Below are 26,588 nucleotides of genomic sequence, written 5' to 3' on the forward strand. Positions count from 1 at the left end.
GTGAAACTAGGGTTAACTAGAAAATAGGTAAATTAATGTGTGAGCCTTGTGTGACGAACCATCAACAAGAGGTTAATTGAATTAGTAATTTGTTTAGCTTATTACAAGTCTTACTTAACCCGAATCAATAGTCTAGGAAACTCATTAGTTTAACCAATTGGCCAATGTTTGAATTAATTTGTTTTCTAAGGATTAGTAATAGCGAACGTGAACCTAATCACACTAATCGGTAGCCAATAACGAATAATCCATTGCACTTACCATAAAATCAACCATAGGAGTAAATGAGTCGAACCTAAACATAAGTCTTCTCCATTATTGAATTTAGTGATTGTTTATTTGATTTAGCTGTTAGTTGCTTAGTTTGAGTTTTATTTCATTGTTAAGTTTCTAGTCTTGCAAAACTAGAGAAACCCCCATTTCTATTACTTGTTTTATTTAGATAATATTAGCATTTATTTTAATTGTTTACCGTTCCCTGTGTTCGATACCCTACTTGCTTGAACTATATTACTAATCGATAGGTACACTGCCTTTCGTGTGTTTATTTTGTGTCTAAGTTAGTAGGATTAAAACTAGTTAGTTTTACACACATCAGTATGGATGATGCATGTGTTGATGATGTGGCACCCATAGTACCAACATGTGAAACAAATGTTGGGGCAGATGCAGTACCAACAGATGATAATGTGGTACGAGATGATGATGACGACAATGCTGGTGTAGATAATGGGGTAGATATATTACTAACAGATTTTGCATCATCGGTACGTTTGTTTATGAACCGTACATTTGTATGTTGCTTTTGTTTCAATGTGTCTCTTAATAAGAATTGTAACATCTTTCCTAAAATTTTAAAAACTTAGGAAGTTATAAATCTGTTAGGTCACAGATATTATAGAAATATCTTACTAAAAATTTAAGTGTACTACTTTTTACATTAAAATACCAATGTACTTTTGTTTGCTTATTTATTTTAGCATCCTACTTTTTACTTTGAAAAATACAAAAACTAAAAGTATAATGCAAATACTTTAATGAAAGTATATTGCTATTTTTTGCAAAAAAAAATGAAAAAAATAACAACTTACAATGTCATAGTAAGTATAAAAGATAAAGCACAAAGCTTAAACATGATGGTTTTGTTATTACCTGGATTGGATTGGATTGGACTGGATTTGATTGGATTAGACTGGAGTGGAGTGGATTGGAACCTGGAACCAAGAAAAAGTTGAAACAGTTCATGCCTTTAATTAATATTGCATACATAGTCTCTTTCAAAAAAAAATATTGCATACATAAAGACTATTTGAGTATGATAAATGACCGTTTTACCCTTCACCAACATAGCACATTATTACATAGTTCAAAGGAATGTTAGGAAGGGAAAAAGGGGTGTCTAGATAGTATACATAAAGACTTTTTGAAGTTAAATGAAAATAACTAGAATAAGTTGTGAAGCAGTCCTTCCATGTAAATAACTAGAACATATATTTTTATTGTAAACTTATTTTTATCTTTTTATATAGAAGATTCATTGATTAAATTAAATAATACATAAAAGAGTGAAAAGCATATAATTTATTAAAAGAAAATTATTTTTGTTCTATTGAATCCAACCAATCAAACAAAATCTAATACAATAACATCTTAATAAAATCTGAATTATTAAGATGTATGCTCTTGTTTCTAGGTAAACATTGGTGTGAGAATTAGATCCAAGTATATTGGGGGATGTCTACTTTATTAGCTAGTAATACACAACAATCCACAAATACATCTAGAAGAAATGTCATATATATATATATATATATATATATATATATATATATATATATATATATATATCAGGGGATCCTGGAGAGAGAATTAGAGAGGGCAGCAGAGATAGGGAGAGAGATAGAGATAGAGGGAGAGATTTGAAAGAGATTGAGAGAGATAGAATGAAAACAAGACAAATATATAAGAGTTTCAAAAAGTTCACAGTTGTTTATGAATGTAATTATGGTGCTTTTAATGGTAAGTTGTGAACAGAAACAAACATTGTGTTACCCTTTATGATACCTTCTTTAAAACAATGGTGTTTTGTTAAAAAAAAACAAATAGTTCATTACAGATATACAACGACATTAACCCTTATAAAAACAAACTAAATGATGGGATTTAAGGAGAAAACTATCCAACTTAGACACATAGAAAACATATGTGCATCAATGATGGAAATAAGTAATAAAATAGAAATTTGGGAACATACTATTTCCAGACATGTGGAAGCTTCTTGGTCTTCTTGTAGTAACGAGCAAGTCTGTGAATTCTGCTCTCAACAAGAATCAACCTGAATTTGGAATCCTTGTCCTTCCTGTTCTTCTCCAAATGCTTTCTAATAGCAACTGCCTTCTTGATCAAATGGTAAAAATCCTCTGGGATTTCAGGAGCAAGCCCTGCCATGTCATCAAATATTAATAAAATCAACATATTAAAAAACACAATAAGGATGAGATTAAGAGAATGCATACCATGTGCCTTGAGAATCCTGAGAATCTTACTCCCAATTACAGTGTTCACTTGTGCAATTCCATGAGAATCACGAAGGATAACACCAATCAATGATGGGGTTAGACCCTTCTTTGCAAACTTACAGATACTGTCTTGAACCTGAAGAATTATGAAAGCAAAGAGTTGTAATCAGATTTGGAATTTATAATCAAGCGCTCTCAAATAGGTTACTTAGATACACCAATCACAAAGAGATACAGTCTTTTATAGTAGGACTGAAAAAATATGTTGAAGTTGTTGAAATGCACAACAAAAACATCTTCAACCGATCCAAATTAAAAGAAGCTGAATAATTGGTATCAAGGTAATAGAGCTACATGCAAATAAGTAATATGAACTTTGAACAATGAACATTAAAAACATAACATACATCCTGAGGAGAGATCTTGAGCCATCTTGGTGGAGTTCTCTTGTATGGGATCTCTGGGGAAGATGAAGATTTGTTCCATTTGAGCATATAAGAAACTTATGACTTATTTGTGTTGAATAATCTAATAGTTTATGACTTTATGTATCTTCAGCTAAAGTAAATTCAGGCACTCTTGAAGGTCAAGGTGAATTGTCAGATAGTAACACAGGAGACACACCATTTTCAGTTGAGAGGACATCTGGCACAGGTGGACTTAGAGAGGATTCACTATATATATTAAACAATACACACAAGTTTATTTATGAATGTAATTGTTAAATGAAATCTATTAGATCGTGTCAGATTGGTAATCACTACATAAAAATTCATAATTCGCATTAAATGCAATAAACTCGATCAATCAAATTCATCAATAAAAAATTGAATCAAACTGCGTGTATGGATTGATAGAGTTAACAGAACATTAACTCGACTCGGATTCAATGGAGAGATCAATATCCTTCAAGTCATTGGATGATAGAAAGAGAAAATGGAGCAAAAAGAAGAGAGAAGAATGTTACCTGGTAGGGATGAAGACGATCGAGAAAAATCTACCGGTTGACGGAGCAGGCAGCGAACGACAAAGCAAATGAGAGTGAGAGGAGCTCCGATCGATAATGGCGTAAGTGGTCTGAGGAATGAGGAATGCGATCGACGACAGGTCATGCGATTGACAAATTTGATCTGATTTAGGGAAGAAGACTTATTTGGGTCATGTGATCTGACCCATTTGCCCTTAATCAGACTGATGATCGGGACGTCAAAAAAAATTTATATATAAAATTTTAATATTGTTTTGATCTTAGGAATGCTCTATGCTTTATTATTGTTATTATTACTAGTAATGCGTATGATGTGGTTGTGTGGGTAATTTTAATATTGTTTTGAGAAAGAAAATAAAACATTAAAAATATATATTAAACATTTTTCATATATTGCAATTCGGTTTACATTGTTTTGGTTTAAAGAATTTTTCCGAGAAATTCACAAAAAGTTTTCACTACTTATGCATCTTCTCATTGTTTAATTCTCATTAGCTTTTTCTTTTATCTATTAAACATTTTTTAATGAAATATACCGTTGGTATTCCTTCATAAATAGATTATATATATTTAATAAAAAGTGAAAAATATTTACCACTAGTATAATAATTAAATTAAATGGGTCCTCATGAAACATTATTGAAACAAACATTATGGCCGCAATTCATTCAACCATTTTTTTAACTAAAAAATCAAAATAAAACATTTTATTTCTTTTTTTTAGAAACAGCTAGTACAATAGAGGATAAATAAATTTTGATTTAGAGGTAATAATTTCTAAAGCATGGATAATATTATTATAAGAAAATTAGCAAATGTATGTCATCAAAATCTAAAAATTACAGCTAAAATATTTATAATGTAGAAATTATGTTATAATTAAATTTTCAAAACAATTAAAAATAATATATTATTTTTGTTGTTGAGTTTTCAAAGATAATTGTGTATTTTTAATATATATTTTTTTCAATAATCTTCTATATTTTGCTACGGAAACATATTTCGTAACTACTTGACTACGAAATTTTCCGTAGCCAAACATCTACGAATTTTGATTTCGTAGCTATTTTACAAATTCACCTTTTTGTAACAAGTTCCATAATAGATTAGCTACAAAATTTTATTTTGTAGCAAATTTTCCTAGCAAAATAGCTACGGATCTCAATTCCATGCGTATTTTTATTTCGTAGCCAATTATGTAGCTAACTAGCTACATACATGGATTTTGTAACCATTTTCATATAGAACTAGCTACAACAAAAAAACTTGTAGCATTATTTGTAGTAAATTAGCTACGGATTTTAATTCGGTAGCAACTATTCAAGATTTAGCTACGGAATGCAATTTCATAGCCATTTCCGTAGCAAATTAGTTACAACCAACCATTTTGTAACATATTCCATAGTAAAATAATTATGAATTTAGATTTCGTAACAACTTTACATAGCTATTTAAGATTTAGCTACATAATGTAATTTTGTAACCATTTATGTAGCAAAATAGCTACGACAAGTCGTTTCGTATCATATTCCTTAGTAAAATAGCAACGGATTTTGATTCCATAGTAACTTTCCGTAGCTATTTAGGATTTTTCTTATAGTATTTTAGGCCGAATAGCAAATTAAACATATCCAAATGTACAAAATAATAATGATAATGATAATAAAAATAAATCCATGACTAATTATATATATATATATATATATATATATATATATATATATATATATATATATATATATATATATATATGTATATTAAATCCAAAGGAGCTTAGGAATAGTATTCTTTTAGCCTTTAGGATTTTGCCACATAAGTTTGCTGAACTTGACACTTTTAGTCCCTAAAGTCAAAAAATTTACATTTTTTGCCTTTTGATTAAGTTTTTGTGCCTTAAGGTTTTTGCCACAAATCTTTAATGACTTTAACACTTTTAGTCCTTATATTCAAAGGTATTACATTTTGGTGTTTTTGCCACAATTCTTTAATGAATTTGACACTTTTTGTCCTTGTAGTCAAAAGTTTTACATTTTGACATAAAAACACAAAAAAAACCTCCTTTAAAATTTTGCTAACATATTTTCCCAACGTTAACAACTTTAATATTATTGCCACAACATTTTGGACTTTCTCCACCAGTGTCCTTTTTTTTCGTTGTACACTTTTGACATCTAATTTTAGGAGTTGTCGACTTTCTTCCCTATTTATGGTGATTTACAATTTCAGCACATATCTTTTAAAGTTTGCCGATTTTTTTCCATATTACCCCAAAAGCGGCATAGCCGCGGGTTCTTTACTAGTTAACTCATTATTTAAGAAACATTATTTTCGTTAAATATCATGGTTAATTAAACTTATCATAAAATTGCTAACAACCATTCATGACCAATAGGCCGAACAACCTCATAAAAGCATATCTTAGTTAGACCATCTAAAACGTCTTTGAGAGATTAAACTCAAGAAGAAAAAAACTTTCTCATGAATATACACATACCATGTACATCTCCGCCGAGAGAGAAAAAAAATGGACAAAATTTATAAATCTTTCTCTTTTCTTTCTGATTTGCAAGATATTCAAATAAGCCTTTTTAACTAAAAGGTCATAAAGAAAATAATGGGTTTGACGTCTCATTCAAAATACACACAAACACTTAAACACAATGGAAACAAAGAAAATAAATTAATGCAGTCTTTTTATCAACAGCTAGAAACAACAGGTATGTTACGAAGATCAAAATTACATATCTCCTCCAAAAGTTTCTGGTAAACCTTTTGAAACTCGCAGATTTAAGTGATCTTCAACAAATCAAAACAAAAGTTTCTAGTAATAGATTCGAGTAGGCTCTATACCAATTGTTGGTTATTTTCATAACCAAAACATAAAACGCGGAAGCATAACTTTGGATCTTTAATCTCGAATCTGATTAAAAGAAAACTTAAGCAATAAGAATGGATGATTCATACCTGATTTCATTATGATATTCGAATCCGAAGAACTAGGTTGGGTTTTCCAGTTGATCTCAAGAACTCTCTGAAATCCCTCAACAATTTGACCCACGAATCTTATGTGTGTATTCTATATGTCTTGATCTGCTCCTCATCACATATATATATAGATGGAGATATACTCTAATGTGAGAGATGGAAGAGATTTTGAGGATCTTGAGTCAAACCGGAAACTCAACCCACAAGGTAAGTAAATATTCTATAAATCGGTCCATCAACAATTTATATCTTTACCATAATAACCGAGTTTAATGATAACATTACATATATATGAAGTGGTCCCATAATTATCTAACAGTGATGTGTCCACCAGGGGAGTTGGAAACATATTGTACTCTTATCTATTAGGGTGCAAAGTCACTCTTAGATGTGGAGTGTTAGGCTTTCCGTCATGTATTGTGTAATGAGTTGTATTTCCTGTAAATAGGAAGTGAGTGGCACTCATTTATGTAAGGAACCGTTTGGAGTTTTAGACTAGAGAGAGAATTTGTACAAGACCCACTTTGTATATTCTTTCTAGATCTAATATGAGTTTAAGAAGATTTATTTACTTCATGTGTTCTTGAGTTTGTATGATGATTCACTAGATCTTTCTGATTCCGCACATGCCATCATGATCAACACCACTACAATTAGTATCAGAGCGGGTGTTCTTAATTGGATCAAGACATGATCCATGATGACATTCTAGATTTGGTGATTCTTCATGTTCTTATTGATCTTCGTGATTAGAGAGTTTTTTGTGTTCTAGAAATCAAAATTTTCCTTGATTTGATCTATAATTCGATTTTCTCTCACTCTAGAATACTTGTTTGTACCACTTTCTCTCACTAGAATTTGGTTCATATTCACTTTCTCTCTCTAGAGATCTCCTTGATTTTCACTTTCTCTCTCTAGAAAACCCAATTTCATATAGTTTGATTCAAAAGGAAAGAAGCAATTATGGAGAAATGGTTGATACAGAATGGAAATTCTCTAGTGAATATACTTTTGAATCCATTCTTTATTGCTTGACTGTTGGATTGAAAAGTGAATATGCACTCATTTCAAATGGAGAAAAGAATGAGGTTGGAGAATTAATTAGTCATCCAATTTATCAAACCAAAGATTTGTTTGATCAATTGATTACAACTTATCAAGAGAGACGAAGAAATAGGAAAAAAGGTGAAGTCATAAAAGGAATTCCTCTAGCTGAATGTAAATATGGAAGCAATAAACTTGAATTTTATGCAAATTATCGTGAAGCTCGGGAACATGTTCTTGATGATGATCATCGTGTTCTTGATGTTCTTGAAGTTCATGACAAGAAGATTCAAGTTGATTATCATGAAGATGAAAAAGTTTTTTTGCTCAATTGGGGTTCAAATCGATGATATTTTGTGTTCTTGTGATTCGTTTGAAGGAAGGATTCCTTATCGGAAGCCGTTGATCCAAGAAAATCACAAGTATCAAACTCCAAAAGATTTGATTCAAACTCAAAAAGTTGAAGTTATGGAAAGTGGGTTTGTTCATGAAATCAAGTCTTCAAGATGCAAAAAGATGAGAAAGAAAAAGAAGAAGAAGATTAAACGCAAAAACAAGCGGGTTTATTCACAAAAATCATCAAGTGTTGTTGTGAAACAATTGGGGTTCAAAAGAAACAATCTCCAAATGTTGTATTGAATTTGAAGTCAAAATCCAAAAGTGTTGGTGGTTCTTATGAAGATGTTCTTGGATCGTTGAAGAACACGAAGAACGAGTTGTACATCACGTATAGTGGGTGGTACAATGTTCAAATTGGAGATTTTCTCGTTCCGACAAAAGAACCAAGATCTTCAAAATTTGATTCGTTCGTTGCAAATGGATCTCGATTCGTCAAAAAGGTATCTCAAATTCTCAAATGGATTCCAAAACGTCCATGATTTCGATTCGTATTTTTCGTTTTTCATTTTTGATCGATTTGCCTCATTGGATCAAATCCGTTTCAAACTTATTGATTGATCCAATTGTTTTTGTTTAGATCAAAATTCCAAAAACCAAAATCAAATTCACAAATTTTTTTATTGTTCATCAAATTCAAAATGCAAATCAAATTCCAATTTCTTCCATAATACTTTTGATCCGAACACACTGTTGAAACCCAAACAATAATTACTTCATTCGTTCCTCATCACACGCTTAAAGTGCTTGTACTCCCAAATATTTGTGACTGTGTTCATACGAGTTCTGGTTCGTCTTATTATTCCTAACAGTCAATGCTTGTTGTTTGTTGAAATCATCTTGTGAATCGATTTCATTTGATTTGTACAAACATAAAATCAATTATGATCAAGATGTCGATAATAGATTCGATTGAGAAAGTCAAGTGGTAAAAGTCAAAATTGATTTTCTTGATGAACTGGAAAATGATGAACTGGAAAACGAACTGAGACTCACGAACTCAGAGATGTTCGTTCGTTGGATTGATAAAGGATATGTTGAAATCAATATCTTGGGTTGATCAATTTTAGATTCGAAGGGTCTGATGTCAATTTTGGTTAATCATGTTCTTGGATTTCAAAGGTCATACAGTCGTAACTTGAAATTGATGGTCATAAGGACTTTCCCTGAAATTGGAGTTTGCTATTTGGCTTAATTGATTTGGAGTCTAGAATCGACAGGGTTGAAGCTCGATGTAAGCCTGTAAATTCTGACTTGTGTTGGTCTCGTGATGGATATCGTTCCAAGGGAAGAACAAATTTTGGGAACGCTATGATCTATGGACGATGATTTCGAAGGTTTGGATTGATTATGATTGTTGATTGAGTAAAGAAAACTTGATTGGAAAACTCGACTGGCAAGAGTTGTTGTTTGGAGTCGATTGTTGTATTCGTTTGATATTGTTAGATAATTGTGTTTGGGAAGTCAATTGATAACGAATGTTTGGAATCATGATTTGGACTGAGAAATGGATTCGCTTTTGGGGCTAAAGAACGAATGTTTGGATAATCGGATGTTGACTTGTTTGGTTGAAATCAGGATTCGATGGTTCGATGTTAAATTGTATGAGTCGATAATTTTTCAATGGCATATATGCTTGAAGTTGTTCGCATATGTGGCTGAAGTTGTAAAATTGAAATCGACATGAGAAGATAGTCACTTGGATTTGGTGATGTTAAGTTGTTGTTGATGAAAAGCGAAGGTTTTGGTAACAAAAAGCGAAGGATTGTAATCATAATAGCGAAGATTTTAATGTCGATGATTTAGGAACCCTTGTAATAGGGAAGTGTCGATTAAAAGATTGAATGGTTAAGACATTATTCAGCGATTCGATATGCTTCGTTTTCGATATTCCGTTGATTAAGAAAAAGTTTGGTTATCAACGGTGTTGTGGATTTCGTTACCTGGTAAACGAATTGGAGAAGAAAGACAAATGTTTCGACATTGGTCCCTGTTGATTCTACAAAGTTGCATCTTTCACCCAGTTTCGACAAAATGGGTGTTTTCGCTATGTTTGTGAAGTGAAAACAGATTTTCGCAATCAGTCTCTGTACTTTTATCGAATGTTACACATTATACCCAGTTTCGATTTTTGGGTATAATTTCGATAATTAGAAGGAATGGGAAGAAGTTTCGAAGTTGGTCCCTATACTTTCGAAATTTTGGCAGAAAAGATCCAAATTCGAACATGGGCTAACAAAGCTGAGAAATAGAAGAATTTTCATTTCTGGTCCCTGCAGTTGGTGCGAACTTACACTTTATGCCCAGTTTTGTAAATGGGGGAGTGTTTCGCATCTTAAGTTGTTTTTGGCGCAACGGGTCCCTGTAGAATTGAGAAAGTGATAGTTTTTACCAAAATTTTGGAAAATCTTGCAACTCTCACCCAAAAGTCGAAAATTTTCATAAATTGGAAATTTTTTCGAGGCTTTTTCGTGATTGTTTTTCCGTGCAAGTTTTTTGAGTGTTTCATTTTTGGTACACATCAAGGGGGAGTATTGTGAAGATTAATCCTCGGGCGCTTCTCAACCTTCATGGGTTTTATAATTATTTTTTGATTATAAAAAGGGGGAGAATGAAGAGTGGGTATTCGAAACGAGTTTTTAGGGTATTCATTTGTGGATTTGAAGACCGGTGTTACTTCGGGGGGGGGGGGGGGGGGGGGAGTTTGGTCTTGATCGCGCGAGCTCGTTGGATATTGAAGTCGTGACCTCCAATCCTAACTTTGAGGGGGGAATGTTAGGGTGCAAAGTCACGCTTGGATGTGGAGTGTTAGGGTTTCCCTCTTGTATTGTGTAATGAGTTGTCTTTCCTATAAATAGGAAGTGTGACACTCATTTATGTAAGGAACCATTTAGAGTGTTAGACTAGAGAGAGAATTTGTACAAGACCCACTTTGTATATTCTTTCTAGATCTAATATGAGCTTAACAAGATTTATTTACTTCATGTGTTCTTGAGTTTGTATGACGATTCACTAGATCTTTCTGATTCCGCACATGTCATCATAATCAACACTATTACATTTTCCTTAGCAAAGTTTTTTTCCACTGGGTTTTCTTAGCAAGGTTTTTAATGAGATCATTATTCCAATGTCTATTATTATTTATGTACTCTTTTTCCTTAAGAAGGGGTTTTTTCCATGAGGTTTTACCGATTACGGTTTTAACGATGCATAATACAATCGTCATTCAAGGGGGAATATTATAAATTATAATTTAGTGAATGACGATTGGATTCCTCATATTCCCCCATCATTCTCCATAATTGGTGAACATTATAACAAACATTATTATGAGTTTTATGAGTGTAGTTATGCACCACTATAATAAGCATTCATAACATGTTTCACCTTTCATCTTCTTTGTCTAGTATAAATAGTGAGTATTATGTATTGTAAATGTTGGTTGTATTTACCGAAAGTATTGAAGTAAAGTTCTTTACAATCTCGTTTTTTATTTTGTTCTTTGAATTAGCTTCATATTTATAACATATAAGTCATTTTACCCATTTTTTGTAACACCCAGTTCCCAGAACAAATCGATTTAGGGCATCTAGGAGTCAAATGCATGATTTTTGGGTAAAACCGGGTGTCACGACGTGACCATAGAGAGGTCACGAAGTGACAAGTGAATAAATGAAAATGTGGATTTAACTGAGCTCACGATGTGAGACATAAGGGCTCACATCATGAGAACTGTTGCATCCCAAGCCCGTAATCTTTTAGGGTTTCCTTCGTATTTAAGCCTCTCTAAGTCATTTTTAGGGTTCATTAACAGCCTCCTTCGTATTTAAGCCCCTCTAAATGGTTTTCTTAAAATGAATTTATAATAGTGAAGTTTTACCTTAATAAAAATGAAAATTTTTTGTTATGAAAACGGGACGTTACACTTTTAATAACAATTTTATCTTTCATATTTATTTATATCATTTTTCCAAATGTTATTTTTAAAGTATACATAATGATTGGTCTTTTGATTTTGACAAATCAATTTTCAACTAATTTAATTTTAGTAAAAACTTACTATCATAAATATTAATTAAATATTGATCAATTCTAAACTTTACTTTTCAATTAATAAATACTTTTTTATGAAATATTTTATATAGCTTCTTATATATATTTTTCTGTTGTTTTTAAATATATTCAATATTTTTAAAGTAATAATATCTAACAACAAAATTAAATAAATTAAGTATGTAACGATAACTATAGTGGATCTTTTAAAAAAGAAAATGAAATATTAGATAGAAAATAAAAAAACAAAAAAACTATACAATGGAAATGTTTTTAAATTATCACAACTTTTTTTATACTTTTTAATTAGAAGTTTGTAAACTTTTTAATTTTTTTAATACAATGTTCTAAACTAGTATTTAACGAAAGTATTTTAAAATATTATAAAAAATATATATTAAATTTTCATACAAAATCTATGAAAAGCTTAAAAAATATTGTAAAAGAAAGTTTAAAAATAATTGTATGCAAATTATAAAAAAAAATTCATACAAACGGGACGTTACAGTTTAAAACATTGTATTAAAAAATCTATAAAAAAACATATAATAAAAATGTTGTAAGAAATTATACAAAATTTTATAAAAAAAATGTTCATATTTAGACATTTTTTTACACATTTAGCCATATAATTTGTTAAATATATTAACATGTTACCATTATCATCTAAGATAACAGGTTATAATAATAATAATAATATATAAACACATTTAATAAGTTAAATTGTTAAATATATATAAAAAAATTATCTAAAAATAAAAAGGACGATAAAATAATTATACTCACATGCCATTTTGTCTTAAATAATCAAATCTTTTGATTGAAAAAAAATAAACATATCAAAAAAATTTCTTTAATTTGATTTTATTTAGAAAAAATTCCTAGAAAATCGCTTACAAACATACCTTTAACAAAAAAAAAAATCATGATCTTTCTTAACAAATTCTAGGCCATCGATGATTCATGTTTCATGATATCATCTTTTATAGTCGTTATTTTGAGGCTTTTAATAAAAAGATTTATTCGGAGATAAACAAGGCCTTTTAGTCTTTTTACTGCCTTTGACCTGGACCTACCATGTGAAAACACGCCATCAACTCTGAACCTATTAGGCATCGACACGCGTCTAGTCTTCTCTTCTTTTCTGAAAGTGTATTTGTCGTTAGTGCACTTCCAAAGCAAAATGTCAGTTATGTATTGTCACGGTCATGTTTGGAAACTTTGAGTTTATAATTTTATATTTTTGTTGATTTAAACTTAAAAAAATAAAATATCAAGAAACCCCTTTTTATCTTTATACCTTTTTTTTTTTTTTTTTAATTTCACTATTTTAGCCGTTTTACTACTTATATTCTGGTTTAATATAGTTTTTATTGTTTTTTTTCAAAGAGAATATAGTTTTTATTGTTTGTGGTGGTGGTGATGAATTTTTAGAAATGAGAGTTGTTTTGATAAAAAGTTGAACTTTGAAATAAAAAAAGTTATATTTAAACAGAAAAAATCCAAAAATATAAAGTGTTTTTATTTGATTAACCTAAACTAAATAGCTAATTATAAGAAATCAAAAACATTAACAATTTCGTCCAACACGTGGATTATGCTTTCTGTAATGAGTAATCATTCTATTTGAACCTCTTTCAAAAAAAATCATTCTATTTGAACAATTTTATAATAGTACATTACATTGTGTAAACTTACACAAAAAGCGATAGCATATAGAAAGGTAACAACAATAAGTTAAAACTGAAACAGTTTGTCTTTTATAGCCCTACCATCAACCATATTCCCGATTAAATTACTAAATTACCCTTGATTCAAAAAACCATTCTTATGTTTTATAATTTTACAAAAGTTAGTTCACAGAAAAGATCTAAGGTTCAAAACCTGTCACTTAAAATATTACTAGCTTACAATATTACGATTAATCTCATATCATGTGGGCCATAAGGTGGGTTAACATCTGTTGTAATTAATCTCTCATTTTTTTAAATTATTATTAGAGTCTATTTTTTTAAAATTATTATTAAAGTCTCTTAACATCTAGTTTAATCACCTCTTGTTGGTCAAATGACTAAATTGTCCTCCAATCCAATTAAGCAAACTCATACTAATAAATATCAAAATAAAATACGAAGAAAAAAAAACTTCTCATGTTTGAAAGATTAAACATCAAACCAAATCCAAATCAAACAACACAAACTAAATCTAAAACTAAAAATAAATAAATAAAAACACACAATAACAATATAAAGTAATTTAGTTGGTAGGGTTGCTCCTGAATGAACCCAAAGCTTTGATGGCTGCAGCCCTCAAAATGTACTGGTGATATGCTGCTGCTGCCATTGCTCCCACAAATGGTCCAACCCAAAATATCCACTGCACCCAACACATAACACAAAACAAAATTCAGAAGCAATGTACAACAGTTAATGCATATGGTACAAGTTACCATAGCACGAAATGCATGTGGAACAAGTCATCATAGCATGGTGTACTTGTTGTAGTAGACTTACAGTAAGACACTACCATGTGATTAAAACTTGTAAGGTTGTAACATAATGCAATAAAAGTTGTAACTAATAACTATTCACATTAAGCTAGAAACAAAAGACCCAACTCAAAAGAATTTGCTAGTTTGTGATAAGTTGATAGCTAAAATGTTTAAATTTAAAACAATGTACCAACATGTGATCACATGGTATAGCATTTAATGACATGGTACAAGTTATCATCGAATGAATGCATGGATGGATGAGTGAATATGAGGGAATCTCACCCTAAACTTTTTCATTGGTAGTCGAAAATCAGAGCAATGTACAAAACTTTAATGCATATTGTACAACATTTAGGCATATGGGACAAGTCATCATGGGAGCTAAAGAAGAAAGGCCCAAGCTAAAAAAAATGTTGGTTAGTTTGAGAAAAAGAAGGCTACCCGTTTTTTCATAAATACTTTCACAAATAATGCAAGTAAAATATTATATAATATGGTAAAAAGTAAGAACTATTAAACAAAAGGTAAGTTTGTTGCATAAAATTATTAGTTAAATATGTTGCATGAATCGATTGCATATCTTGCATCTATTTTGTATAAATTGTTGCTAAGTTTGAGAAAAATAGAAAAATGAGGCAATTTTTGAATTAAATTGTGTATAAAGTTCGTTTGCTTATTAGAATATCTTGCATATATTGGTTGAATATTCATTTTGAATTATAAAATTAGGAACATCAAAGTAATGTACAACATTTAATGCACAAGTGTACAAGTGATCAAAGCACAAAGGAATCTTACATGATCATCCCAAACTTTCTCATTGTTGTAGATCACAGCAGCACCAAAGCTCCTAGCAGGGTTGATCCCAGTTCCAGTAATGGGGATAGTGGCTAAATGAACCATGAACACAGCAAACCCAATTGGCAATGGAGCCAATACCTACAATTTTAAATGATTTTTTTTATTAAACATATTATATTTTCGTAAATAATATAAAAGGTCTTATGATTTATTTAGAATAAATAAATAAACCTTTTAAATTATTCAGAATAAATTTTCGTAGGAGGCAACTTTCCACATCTACCAAATAAATCAAAATGTCTAATGATTTATTTATTTACTAAATAAATCATTATACATTTTAAATTATTTAGAATAAACCTTTTGTAGAAGGCAGACTGTTGACATCCAAATGAGATCTTTTGGGGTTTGTTGTTGTTGTTGATTTATTTAGAATAAATTCCATTAAAACCATTATAGTTTATTATTTAACCATCCCATTTTTTGTGGTTTAACTGACTACAAGTTTCCAGGCAATGAATTGCAAAAAACACTCAGAAGAATACTTTCTTGGTTAAAGTTTTTTTTGTCCAATAAATAAAAAAACCATTGCCTAATTAAATCGAACAAATTTCAAAGTATAGTGGTTTTATAGAATTTAAAGATTTATGCATAGGTTTAAAAAAAAATCATAAGTCTTATATTAGAAAATATTCTTCCACTTGTTAAACCGATTTTTTTTATATAACATGGTCATTTATTTATATTTTATACAAAGCATTTCAAAATATGAAATAAAATGAATTTTCTTGAAAAATCTAGTCTCATTTATTGTATCAACAATTACTTTTGTAACGTTGTGGTAAGTAAGTAATTTTTGAAACTTTGTTGACCAACAAAGAATGTACAACAAGTAAAGACAAAGGTACAAGTAGCACGTACAGGAACGTGAGAATCACGTGCACTTCTTTTGGGGTCAGTAGCAGAGAAAACAGTGTACACAAGTACAAATGTACCAATAATCTCTGCACCGAGTGCAGTACCCTTGTTGTACCCTGGTGCCACCGAGTTGGCTCCACCACCCAGTGAGTTAAATGGCGATTTCATGAACGCTTTCACTAAACCCACTCCACAAATCGCACCCAAACACTGAGCCACCATGTAGGCTATAGCCCTTATTAGCGACACCTTTCGAGCCAAAAATAACCCAAATGTAACAGCAGGGTTTATATGTCCACCTGTTGAAAATACAAACTGACTAGTATTAAACAACTAAACATGAAATATCAGCCTAGTTTACTAATAATATAAACTACTTTAATTTTGGATTGATGTTATAAATATGAACCAAAACATATTTTTTACAAAACATTGTTGTTTACCAAAGATTATATTTTTCGAAAAAAATATGATTTGTAAGGAAAAATAATTAGTTACCATTTATGGCCTTAACCCTTTACATTTTATCCATAATAGTAAATTGTTTACATTTGCATGTCAATACACACCTTATAGTTTGTTACATAGTACAAGTGTGTTATTAGGAGTGAAAATTTGCAATTACTTTTGACATAAAAAGGTAAATAAGTTGTTGTTATGTGTTATGTATTCTTATTCTTGGTAAGCATTTAGAAAATACAATTATTTTGTTATTAGGGTATGCAAATTTTAATATATTGCTATTACTGGTATATGTTTTGCTATTTTTGGTCAAATATGTGAAAAATGTGAATAATTTGCTTTTTCTGGTAAAAATTTTGAATGTATTGTTATTATGAAAAATATATGGCTATGAAGAACTTACTAAAAATAGCAAAATAAATACATAAAATGTAAATTTGAACAGTATGTTAAAAGATTATGAACTTCTTACGTTAAAATAGCTATACCTGAGATACCGGCGGTGCAGTAAACAAGGATGAAGATCATGCCGCCAAAGGCCCAAGCGATGCCGAGGAGGCCAACGCCGCCGCAAGGGTCGGTTTGGTTTTTGTAGCCGATGACGGTGGCGACGGTGATGTAGAGGAAGAGGAGGGTGGCGACGAACTCAGCGATGAGAGCTCTGTAAAATGACCACAGCTTCAGCTCCGCCATGTCAATGATGGGTGCCGGCGGTGGGTCGACATAGTCTTTCCTCGCCGTTTCTCCGACTTCGCTCACTTCTTTCGACATGTTTCTTTCTCTAGAAATTACGTGTTTCTCTCTCTGGAGTTATCTGGTTTTGGAAGTTGTTGAGTGTAATGGAAAGATGGTGAGTTGTCTTTATAAGAGTGGGGAGGGAAAAGGTGGGGGGTAAAAGATGGAATTTATCGAAAATAGAAGTGAGTTTTCTACAATTTCAAATTTTTTTGAATATAGCCATGTATGCTAACGTTACGATACATTGCTGGTGTTTGTTGTGTTTTGCTTCATTTTTTATAAAGAAAAATACGAAATTAATTGTTTAATTTCAATGTTTATTCAGCATATGTGCTATGCGATTTACATTTAAAAACAAAACGTGTACCAAATTTTCTAAATCAGTTTGGATATATTAATGTGGAATTTTGGAATATTTTAGGGAAAATGGCATTATTTATAAAACCTTTTAAGTTTGTACAATTTTATTAGGCATTTGCCATGTTAGGGAAAATGAGTTGGGACTATAATTTTTTTATTTTATTTTGTTCATGTTTAGATAATTATTTTTATATTAAGATTGACCAACGAAAATGTTTAATATATTTACATGATTACAAGGGTTACATGCACTATTACCTCAGTTAATAAGGATTAAGTACCATATTACATGGTCATTACAAACATTCAACCCCCTTTCTCATTTAACTATGGTTTGACGTTACACCATATGCACGGAATTACTCTTCCTGATTACAACCTTCTCACAAATCGACCCACCAAATCAATAAATTAGGGTTTGAAATTGAAGCCGATTGTAACATGTCTTTCAAGTCATATGCGGGTCAGTATTTGACAATAAATGTTCATTACAATGGAATATTTGTACCAAATCCCTTAGTGTACTTAGACCTTGTTAAAGTGTCGGTTCGTGATGTAGATTTTGTTGGATTTAGTCATAAAGAATTTGTGTTGCAAAGGAAAGATGTGATAATGTGTATTACTGCAGTAGAAAGGAAAGCTTGACAAAGGGAATTAGAAGCACAAAAATTGATGTCGCCTACATAGAGTTTATTGTAACCGGTTATATTCTTGAGAATGAATTTACATTGAGTGTGTACATTATAGGTGAGCAAAAATCGAACCACGTCTAAAAATAATTGAAAAAACCGCATAAACAGAAACCAACAAACTGAAATCGAGAAGGAAACTGATGGTGCGGTTTTTAATTTTTCCAAAACCATAAAGTTTTGGTGTGGCACGGTTTTAAATTTTCCAATAACCGCAAATAACCGAACAACATCGAATTTATTTATTATTTAGTTAATAATAATATATAATATAGTTTAGTTAATAATAATATACAATATAATTAGTTATGTTATTGGTTTGATAGTGTTTCAAAATATATTGATCTTTTAAAAATATGGTTTGGTGATGTTTTAATTTTTAAAGTAAGTTATTGAAATTGAACTTTCAAAAATATGGCTTGTTGGTGTATTTTTTGTGCGGTTTTTATGTCTTATATCTTATTGGTTTTATAATGTTATATTAATAGTCTTTGAACTACTAAAACTGCAAAAGGATCAAATTTGTGTGGTTAAAAACCGTATAAAAACTGCACCACACTCATGCGGTTAAAACCGCAATTGCATAAATGTACTGCTACATTAACTACTGTTGGAACAATAAATTACTGATCGATAGATTCGATAACAGAAAAGAGAATCAAACAAGATGAACAACTGACCAAGAAGTGTCGAATGATTATAATATCAACGTCTTAGCAGAGTTCAACATGAACTTCTCTGTAAAGGCAATTTAGGGCGATACAATTGATAACTCTAATACGGTGCATGCATGTACTATAAATAGTCTAACCCTAATATCATTAACTCTCGAGTGGACAGGCCCAATCCGTTACAAAATGGACTATACAAAGTACAATACAATTGACACAACATTATTTAACCCAACAACTGCAATATTCAATTTCTAAAATTTAATAACTGCATTTGCGGTTAGCCGGTTAACGGTTCGGTTTTGGCCAATAACTGCACGATGCTCACCCCTTGACTACCAAAATTAAGCTATTCTTGACTGGGATGATAAGGAGGTGTTAACAGATGATGAAGGGCATGATTTGGATATAAAGGATGAAAAAAATCACATAATTATGCTACTGTGGAATATGATCATGAAGCTGATGCGGAGGTGCCTACTTTTGACAAAATTGTTGCTGATGAACTTTTAAACAAGTTGTTAGGTATTTCCAGGAATACTAATGCCAATACAAATGATGATGATATAGCCAAAATGAAGAATACCATGAGGTTGTAGTCCATGTCCATGATGAGAACATGGAATGGGATAAAATGGTCCTAGCTTTAGGTATGAAGTTTTCTAACCCTATGGAATTGAAGCAATGTGTAACCAATTACACAGTCAATAACAAGTATGATTTATGGTATGAAAATGATCATAAAAGATTATTGGTAAAATGTTGTGAATGTAAGAAGAATAAGATCCCTATAGACTATGGCAACCTGGTTGGGAAAAGAAAAGTCTTTCCATATTAAGTCTTTAATAGATAATCATAATTGTTCAAGTGTCTTTAAATTTGGATCCAGTGTAACATTGAAATGGATTACAAAGCATTTCATGAATAAGATATTGCGGAACCTAATGATGGGTATAAAGAAATTGAAAGCTAAGGTTAGCAAGAAGTTTAACTTAATTGCAAGTGTTAGACAATGCGAAAATGTTGGGAAATTTGCATTTGAGGAGATGTTAGTTTAATAGTAGATTATAGAAAAACATGGAGCTATGAAGAAGAGATACGAAGGAATAAATCTTGGATAAACAATGAAGATGGATGTGGATACCATCCCTAATGGATCCACTTACTTTTCCAAGTTATATGTCTGTTTAAAGGGTGTGAAGGATAGACAGATTGAAGGTTATAGGAGGGTAATTAGAGTAGATGGTTGTGTTTTGAAGGTCATAAGCAGAGGTCAGTTGCATGAAGTTGTTGGTAGGGATGCAAACAACAAAATTTATCCTATTTGCATGGGATGTGGTTGTAGTGAGAAATAAAGAGACATGGGAGTGGTTTCTTGATCTTCTAGTTTTAGATATTGGAATGGGAGTTGGTCATGGATGAAACATAACATCAAACCAACACAAAGTACACAACTTCTGTTTACACTTTTTCATTTAACTTAACATATTTAATCTAATGTTTTTTTCTAATGATTTCAAGGATTAATTACTTGAGGTTGTGAATGAAATGGTTCCAACAGCAGAGCATAGGCAATGTGCTAGGCACATCAATTCTAACTTAAGGAAAAGATTTAAAAGTGAATTAGTTTAGGAAGCCTTTTTGGTATGCTTTCGCATTTACTACTGATCCAAAATTCGAGCATTATACGAAGCAAATGAAGAAACTGGAACCACTGCTTATGATTATAAGATGGAAGGGAACCCTAAAAGTTGGTGTAAAGCATTCTTTCAAGTAGACAGGTGTTGTTATTCTTATAAAAGTTGTATATCTGAGAGTTTTAATATAATGGAGAGGCTATATATCCAGAATAGGAAGAGACAAGCTTAAGACTTAAACATGTTTCCTTCCATCAGGTTAAATTTGAATAAGTTTAAGTAACAACAAAGGTAAGTCCTTCAATTTGTTTTGGCTTACATATATATATATATATATATATATATATATATATATATATATATATATATATCTATATATATATATATATATATATATATATATATATATTGTTGGGTTTTAAGTACTATAACACTCCTATGGTGCACATACAACCCTAAAACTTTGGATCTAAGTTTTCTCTAATTATACATACAGTATTGGTTTCCAAAGCCTGAAGCCTAAACTAGCATACAAAATTTCATATATGAATCATAAAATAAGTAAGAATACTACCTTTTGATGTAGCTAGTAGAACTTTGACCTTAAGAGAGCCTAGAACCCCAAGTGTTATGCCTCAAATGTCTTACAACAAACCAAGAACAAAATGAGGAACTTGAGATAGAGGCTTGGAGACACAAAAATCGTCTAGAGCTTCTTTTTATCACTAGTGCACAATTTTTGGCTTAGGCGCTACATATATATATAGTGTAGGATTTCAAGGGTCATTTGTAAATCCTAATCCATACAATTAGGCTTATGATCCATAACACACATGGACTAACTTTTCATGGACTCTCTCATAAACTTAGTCCATCATGGATCAATAGCCCAAACCATATGTATCACCGATTTACATAATCAGTCCCCGTTAATTTAATTAGTATCTTTTGATCACTAAATTAATTCCAAATTAATTCATGATCAATACTAATTAAATAATAGGATTTCTCAATTAATATATTATACTTATAATATATTAATAAATCACAATAACCTCTTTCTCAAATATCCATCCTATCAAATTGTTCCATAGAGTTGCAACCCAAATGGACCATGCTTATATTGGGTCAAGTGCATACGAATCATAGTTATGAGCTTAGACACCTAATCCAACAGTCTCCCACTTGGATATTGTCACACCCCAAAACCGGAACGGCGGAATCGTTCGGGGGTGGAGGACGTCATGTTCAGTATCACAACAATGAATAGTAGTAAACAAGCAACAACATCATCCATTGCATTAATAATATAATTTAATACAAGTGTGTTCTATCAAGTTAATAGACACTAAAAATATGAATCAAAATAAAAGATGAGTCTTGAACGAGCTCCATCTTCTCAAAACCTGGCGTCGGTACCTGTCTACTGGTGACCTGAGAATACAAGTTATTTTGAAAGGGAGTATCAGCTTTAAAGCTGGTGAGATCATAAGTATTATAGTGTCTGTGTTTGTATGAAAGTATTTGTAAGTAAGTGATGTGTAAGTTTGTAAAAGTTTGTGTATGTTTGCAAAATGTTTGAATCTCCTAGAAAACCCTATGTTTTACTACTAATAGTAGCCTTCTACCAAGGCATCAAGTATCTCTGTGTGTGTCTCTTGTAAGAGTATGTATTTTCCCAAATCTGACTATCATTAACCAAAAATATAGTTTTTACATTATTGTTCATTGTGTGAAGATCACAAAGTGAATGCAATGGGAAAATAAAATAGTACTGTAGTGTTGTATTAAGTAACTACTGCTGTACTAACTACCTTAAACCATTTGTTATTTAAAGTATTATGTGATCGGCCTGTACCATACTACCGACTAGAAACACGACGATGTAAGACGTCAGAAGGAATGACGTTTGGCACCCATAGACTTGCAAGTCCCACTGTAGCGAGCAGCAAGGTGTAGGATAGTCAATCCAGTATAGATCTATACACAAACTCAGCGCTCTCCAATTAAGGAGATTTTGGATACAAAACGAGCCATGACAGGCAGGGGCGGAGAATACTAAGGACAACCCCCCCTGTTTTTTTGGCTTATAACTAGTTTTATCTACTAATTCTTATACATATTAGACATAAAATTATAAAATTTAGGCTTTGGCCCCTGTTGTTTTTTTTAAGAAACTATAGTTTTCGTTTCGGCCCCCCCAAATAATTTGTTCAAGCTCCGCCACTGATGACAGGTGATGTCATGCCCCGTTACGTGGCTCACATAACTGTAGTAATATTCTTGTATATGTATTGTATGTACTAGTTGTATTGTGTGTTCCTTCTCTGTCTAGTATGTATGTATGTTCTCTCTCTGTCTAGCATGTATGTTTGTTCTCTCTCTGTCTAGCATGTATGTTTTCTTGTAAAATGTATAGTATGTACTAGCTGTCTTGTAATGTATAGTATGTACTAGCTGTATTGTAATGTATAGTATGTACTAGCTGTATTGTAATGTATAGTATGTACTAGCTGTCTTGTAATGTACTGTATGTTTCATTGTTCTAGTAATAGTATTAGTAACTTCCTAAACTATGCCTATTATAGTTTACTAGTAATGTTGTTTCTATGTATGAACATGTTTGTATACCTTTGCTACCCAAAGGTATTGAATAGAAAGAAGGAACTTTTATATTTATATACATATACATAATATATAACTAGGATTCAAACGACCTTCGGACAAACAACCGATACCCTAAGTCCATCACCAAACAAGGAACAGGAGGTAAGGCGAGCTATCAGTCCTAAGTCCTTTCAATCCTACTTATATAACTATATCTATATAGATACATATTTAACAGAATATAAGTTTAAAAGAGTTTAATAAAAGTATTTGACATGTAAAAGAGTTTGTAAAACAGTTTGAAGTAGTTTGTTTGATAACACAGTTTGAAAAGTAAGAAATCCACTTGTTTGGTAGTTATTAATCACATGTGATTGATATAATAACTAAAATAGTTCAACTTGTATCCCCCCCATAAAAGTATTTAAAATCATTTAAAAGGTTGATTAAGGGGTATGAACTCACCTGTAGTGAGTGGTTCGGATGAACGGATGGTATAGGATGTTAAGTGTCAAGTGAAGACTTGAGCACACACAAGGATCCTAGTTAACATATAATAACACATATATGTATCCAATTAGTCATTAAACAACTAATTAATCAAGTATAGACATCCTAGGATATGGAAAACACTTTGATTCAAGTGCTATAAGTACCAAGGATTGCATCTAAGGGTTGTAGGTCCTTGCTTATGAGTTTAAGGTCCAAGGGGAGACTCTTTTGGAGTTTACGGTTTTGGGACCAACTCACATGGAGTTTACGGTCGTAAACCCATGAGTTTACGGCCGTAACCTCATGGTAACTCCACCATTTCAAGTTTTAAGGTCTTCCAAGTCATAAAGAAGCATCCTAACTTCAAGTATAAGCCTTAGGAAGTGATTGGGGCAACATTTCACCCCTTTGTAGAGTTTACGGCCCATGGACTATTTCTCCATGAGTTTACGGCCGTAAACTCTAATGGTCCTTGATGTTTTCGATGTTTAAGGTCCTATACACTTCAAGGATGTGATCTAGACTAGTATCCAAGGCTTGGTAAGGGACTAGGGCACACAATGGCCCTTTCATTAGGGTTTACGGTCCAAGAACATGTTTGGACCGTAAACACCTTTGATCTTGTGTTTCTTTGTGTTTACTAGTTGATTAAGAAGTGTAACAAGCCTTATAACACACTAGGGTAAGAGTACTTACAATAAAGGAGCTTGAAAGGATGTTAAAAGTCCAAGAACACTAGTGTGTGTTCTTGGTGTTCTTGGTGAAATAAAGAACACTTGAAGATCTACACAAATGGAATGATTTCATGGATGAAATCTTGTAAGATCAGTAGATTAAGGTAGAGAACAACTAATCAAGGAAGAAAACACTTACTTTCTTGAAGATTTTGAAGAAACTTTGGATGATACTTGAGAGAGAAATGGTTCTAGTCTTGAAAATGTGAAAAAGAGCTAAAAATAACTAAGTGTCACTTATATAGTCCTTAGGGTTTACGACCCTAATACCATTTGGGCCGTAAACTCCAAACTCTTGGAGTTTTGGAACTTAAGTGTTACACAATAAACCCTAGGGAATCCTCTCTCCAGTTATTTGTTACAGTACTAGGCTTTAGAACACTCAAACTGACTCTACACAGCTCAAAAGTTAGCAGAAACAGTTCTGACTTCTATTGAAGTGAATGGTTGTACAAGATAGAAATTTCGGGTTGTCACATCATCCCCCCGTTAGAAGGAATTTCGTCCCGAAATTAGAGTTTAAGCAAATAAGTAGTCACAAATAACTAAGTAAAAAGACGAGGATATTTCAGTTTCATCTGATCCTCTTGCTCCCAAGTGAATTCTGGTCCTCGCTTGGCGTTCCAGCGAACCTTCACTATCGAGATACGACTTTGTTTCATTTGCGTGACCTCTCGGTCCTTGATCTCTACAGGTTCTTCCACGAAGTTGAGGCTCTCGTTGATCTCGATCTCATCGAGTGGGATTACAAGAGTCTCGTCGGACAGACACTTTTTCAAGTTCGAGACGTGGAAAGTAGAATGTACGTTACTGAGTTCACGAGGTAAGTTAAGTTTGTAAGGTACAGGGCCGATTCTAGAGAGAATCTCGAAAGGCCCTATGTATCTTGGATTTAGCTTTCCACGCTTTCCAAAGCGTATTAAGCCCTTCCAGGGTGAGACCTTCAATAGAACACGGTCGCCCACCTGGAATTCCAACGGTTTCCTTCGTTTATCTGCGTGCTTTTCTATCGGTCTCTAGAGGATTTCAATAGTTCACGAATCTGAACGATCTTCTCTGTCGTTTTCTGAATGATCTCCGGACCCGTGAGAAGTGCTTTCAGGAGTTCGTCCTTTAGCTAACTGGGTATCACCCACCTCAGCCCAACACAGAGGGGATCTGCACTTTCGGCCATAGAGGGCCTCGAATGGAGCAGCCTTTAAGCTCGTGTGATAACTGTTGTTGTAGGAAGATTCGACAAGGGGTAAATGAGTATCCCATGCTTTCCCAAAGTCGATCACACAGGCTCGCAACATATCTTCCAAGGTTTGGATAGTCCTCTCACTTTGTCCGTCGGTCTGTGGATGGTAGGCTGTACTCATGTCCATCCTAGTTCATAGGGAACTTCGTAGCGACTGCCAGAACCTCGAAGTGAATCTACCATCTCTAACGGAGATAATAGACATAGGAACACCATGCGGTCGTACGATTTCCCTTATGTAGGTTCTTGTTAGCTTTTCCATCTTGTCTGTTCTTTGATAGGCAGGAAGTGTCCATAAGAATTCCCTCTTCTCCAACAACGTGACCCAGGAATTTGGCTCTTCAAATCCAAAACTCGCATTAAGAGAACTTTGCGTAGAGCTTCTCTGATCTTAATGTTTCTTAGACCTGACGTAGATGCTTACTATGATCTTCCTTACTACGAGAGTAGATAAGTATGTCATCTATGAAGATGATGACGAACTGATCCAAGTAAGGACGACATACCCTATTCATTAAATCCATGAATATTGCGGGCGTGTTTGTTAATCCGAACGGCATCACTACGTATCCGTAGTGTCCATAACGAGTTGGGAAGGCTGTCTTCGGAACATCCTCCACTTGGACTCGCAACTAGCGATACCCGGATCTCAGATCTATCTTCGAAACGTAATTCGCCCCTAGCAGTTGGTCGAACAAATCGTCTATACGAGGCAGAGGATAACGATTTTTGACGGTCATTTTGTTGAGCTCCCTGTAGT

The 26,588-nt window shown here is 32.3% G+C and overlaps 1 protein-coding gene and 1 pseudogene across 2 annotated transcripts; both read right to left on the reverse strand.

The window, feature by feature from the left end:
- Window positions 1-2,234: 2,234 nt before the first annotated feature.
- Window positions 2,235-3,013, reverse strand: LOC145131389 (small ribosomal subunit protein uS15 pseudogene; annotated as a pseudogene). Its single transcript, XR_013717783.1, has 3 exons — window positions 2,927-3,013; window positions 2,517-2,655; window positions 2,235-2,441 (listed from the first exon to the last, which is right to left on the reverse strand). The product of XR_013717783.1 is annotated as a small ribosomal subunit protein uS15 pseudogene (transcript).
- Window positions 3,014-14,077: 11,064 nt separating this feature from the next.
- Window positions 14,078-17,578, reverse strand: LOC145129468 (putative aquaporin PIP2-8). Its single transcript, XM_079064205.1, has 4 exons — window positions 17,149-17,578; window positions 16,202-16,497; window positions 15,278-15,418; window positions 14,078-14,361 (listed from the first exon to the last, which is right to left on the reverse strand). Exons 1-4 carry the CDS (start codon window positions 17,429-17,431, stop codon window positions 14,242-14,244), a joined length of 840 nt encoding a protein of 279 aa, XP_078920331.1. The 5' UTR covers window positions 17,432-17,578; the 3' UTR covers window positions 14,078-14,241.
- Window positions 17,579-26,588: the final 9,010 nt, after the last annotated feature.

The sequence above is a fragment of the Lactuca virosa genome, chromosome 8, assembly GCF_052849685.1.
Source record: "Lactuca virosa cultivar CGN04683 chromosome 8, Lactuca_virosa_CGN04683_v6, whole genome shotgun sequence".
Taxonomy (NCBI): domain Eukaryota; kingdom Viridiplantae; phylum Streptophyta; class Magnoliopsida; order Asterales; family Asteraceae; genus Lactuca; species Lactuca virosa.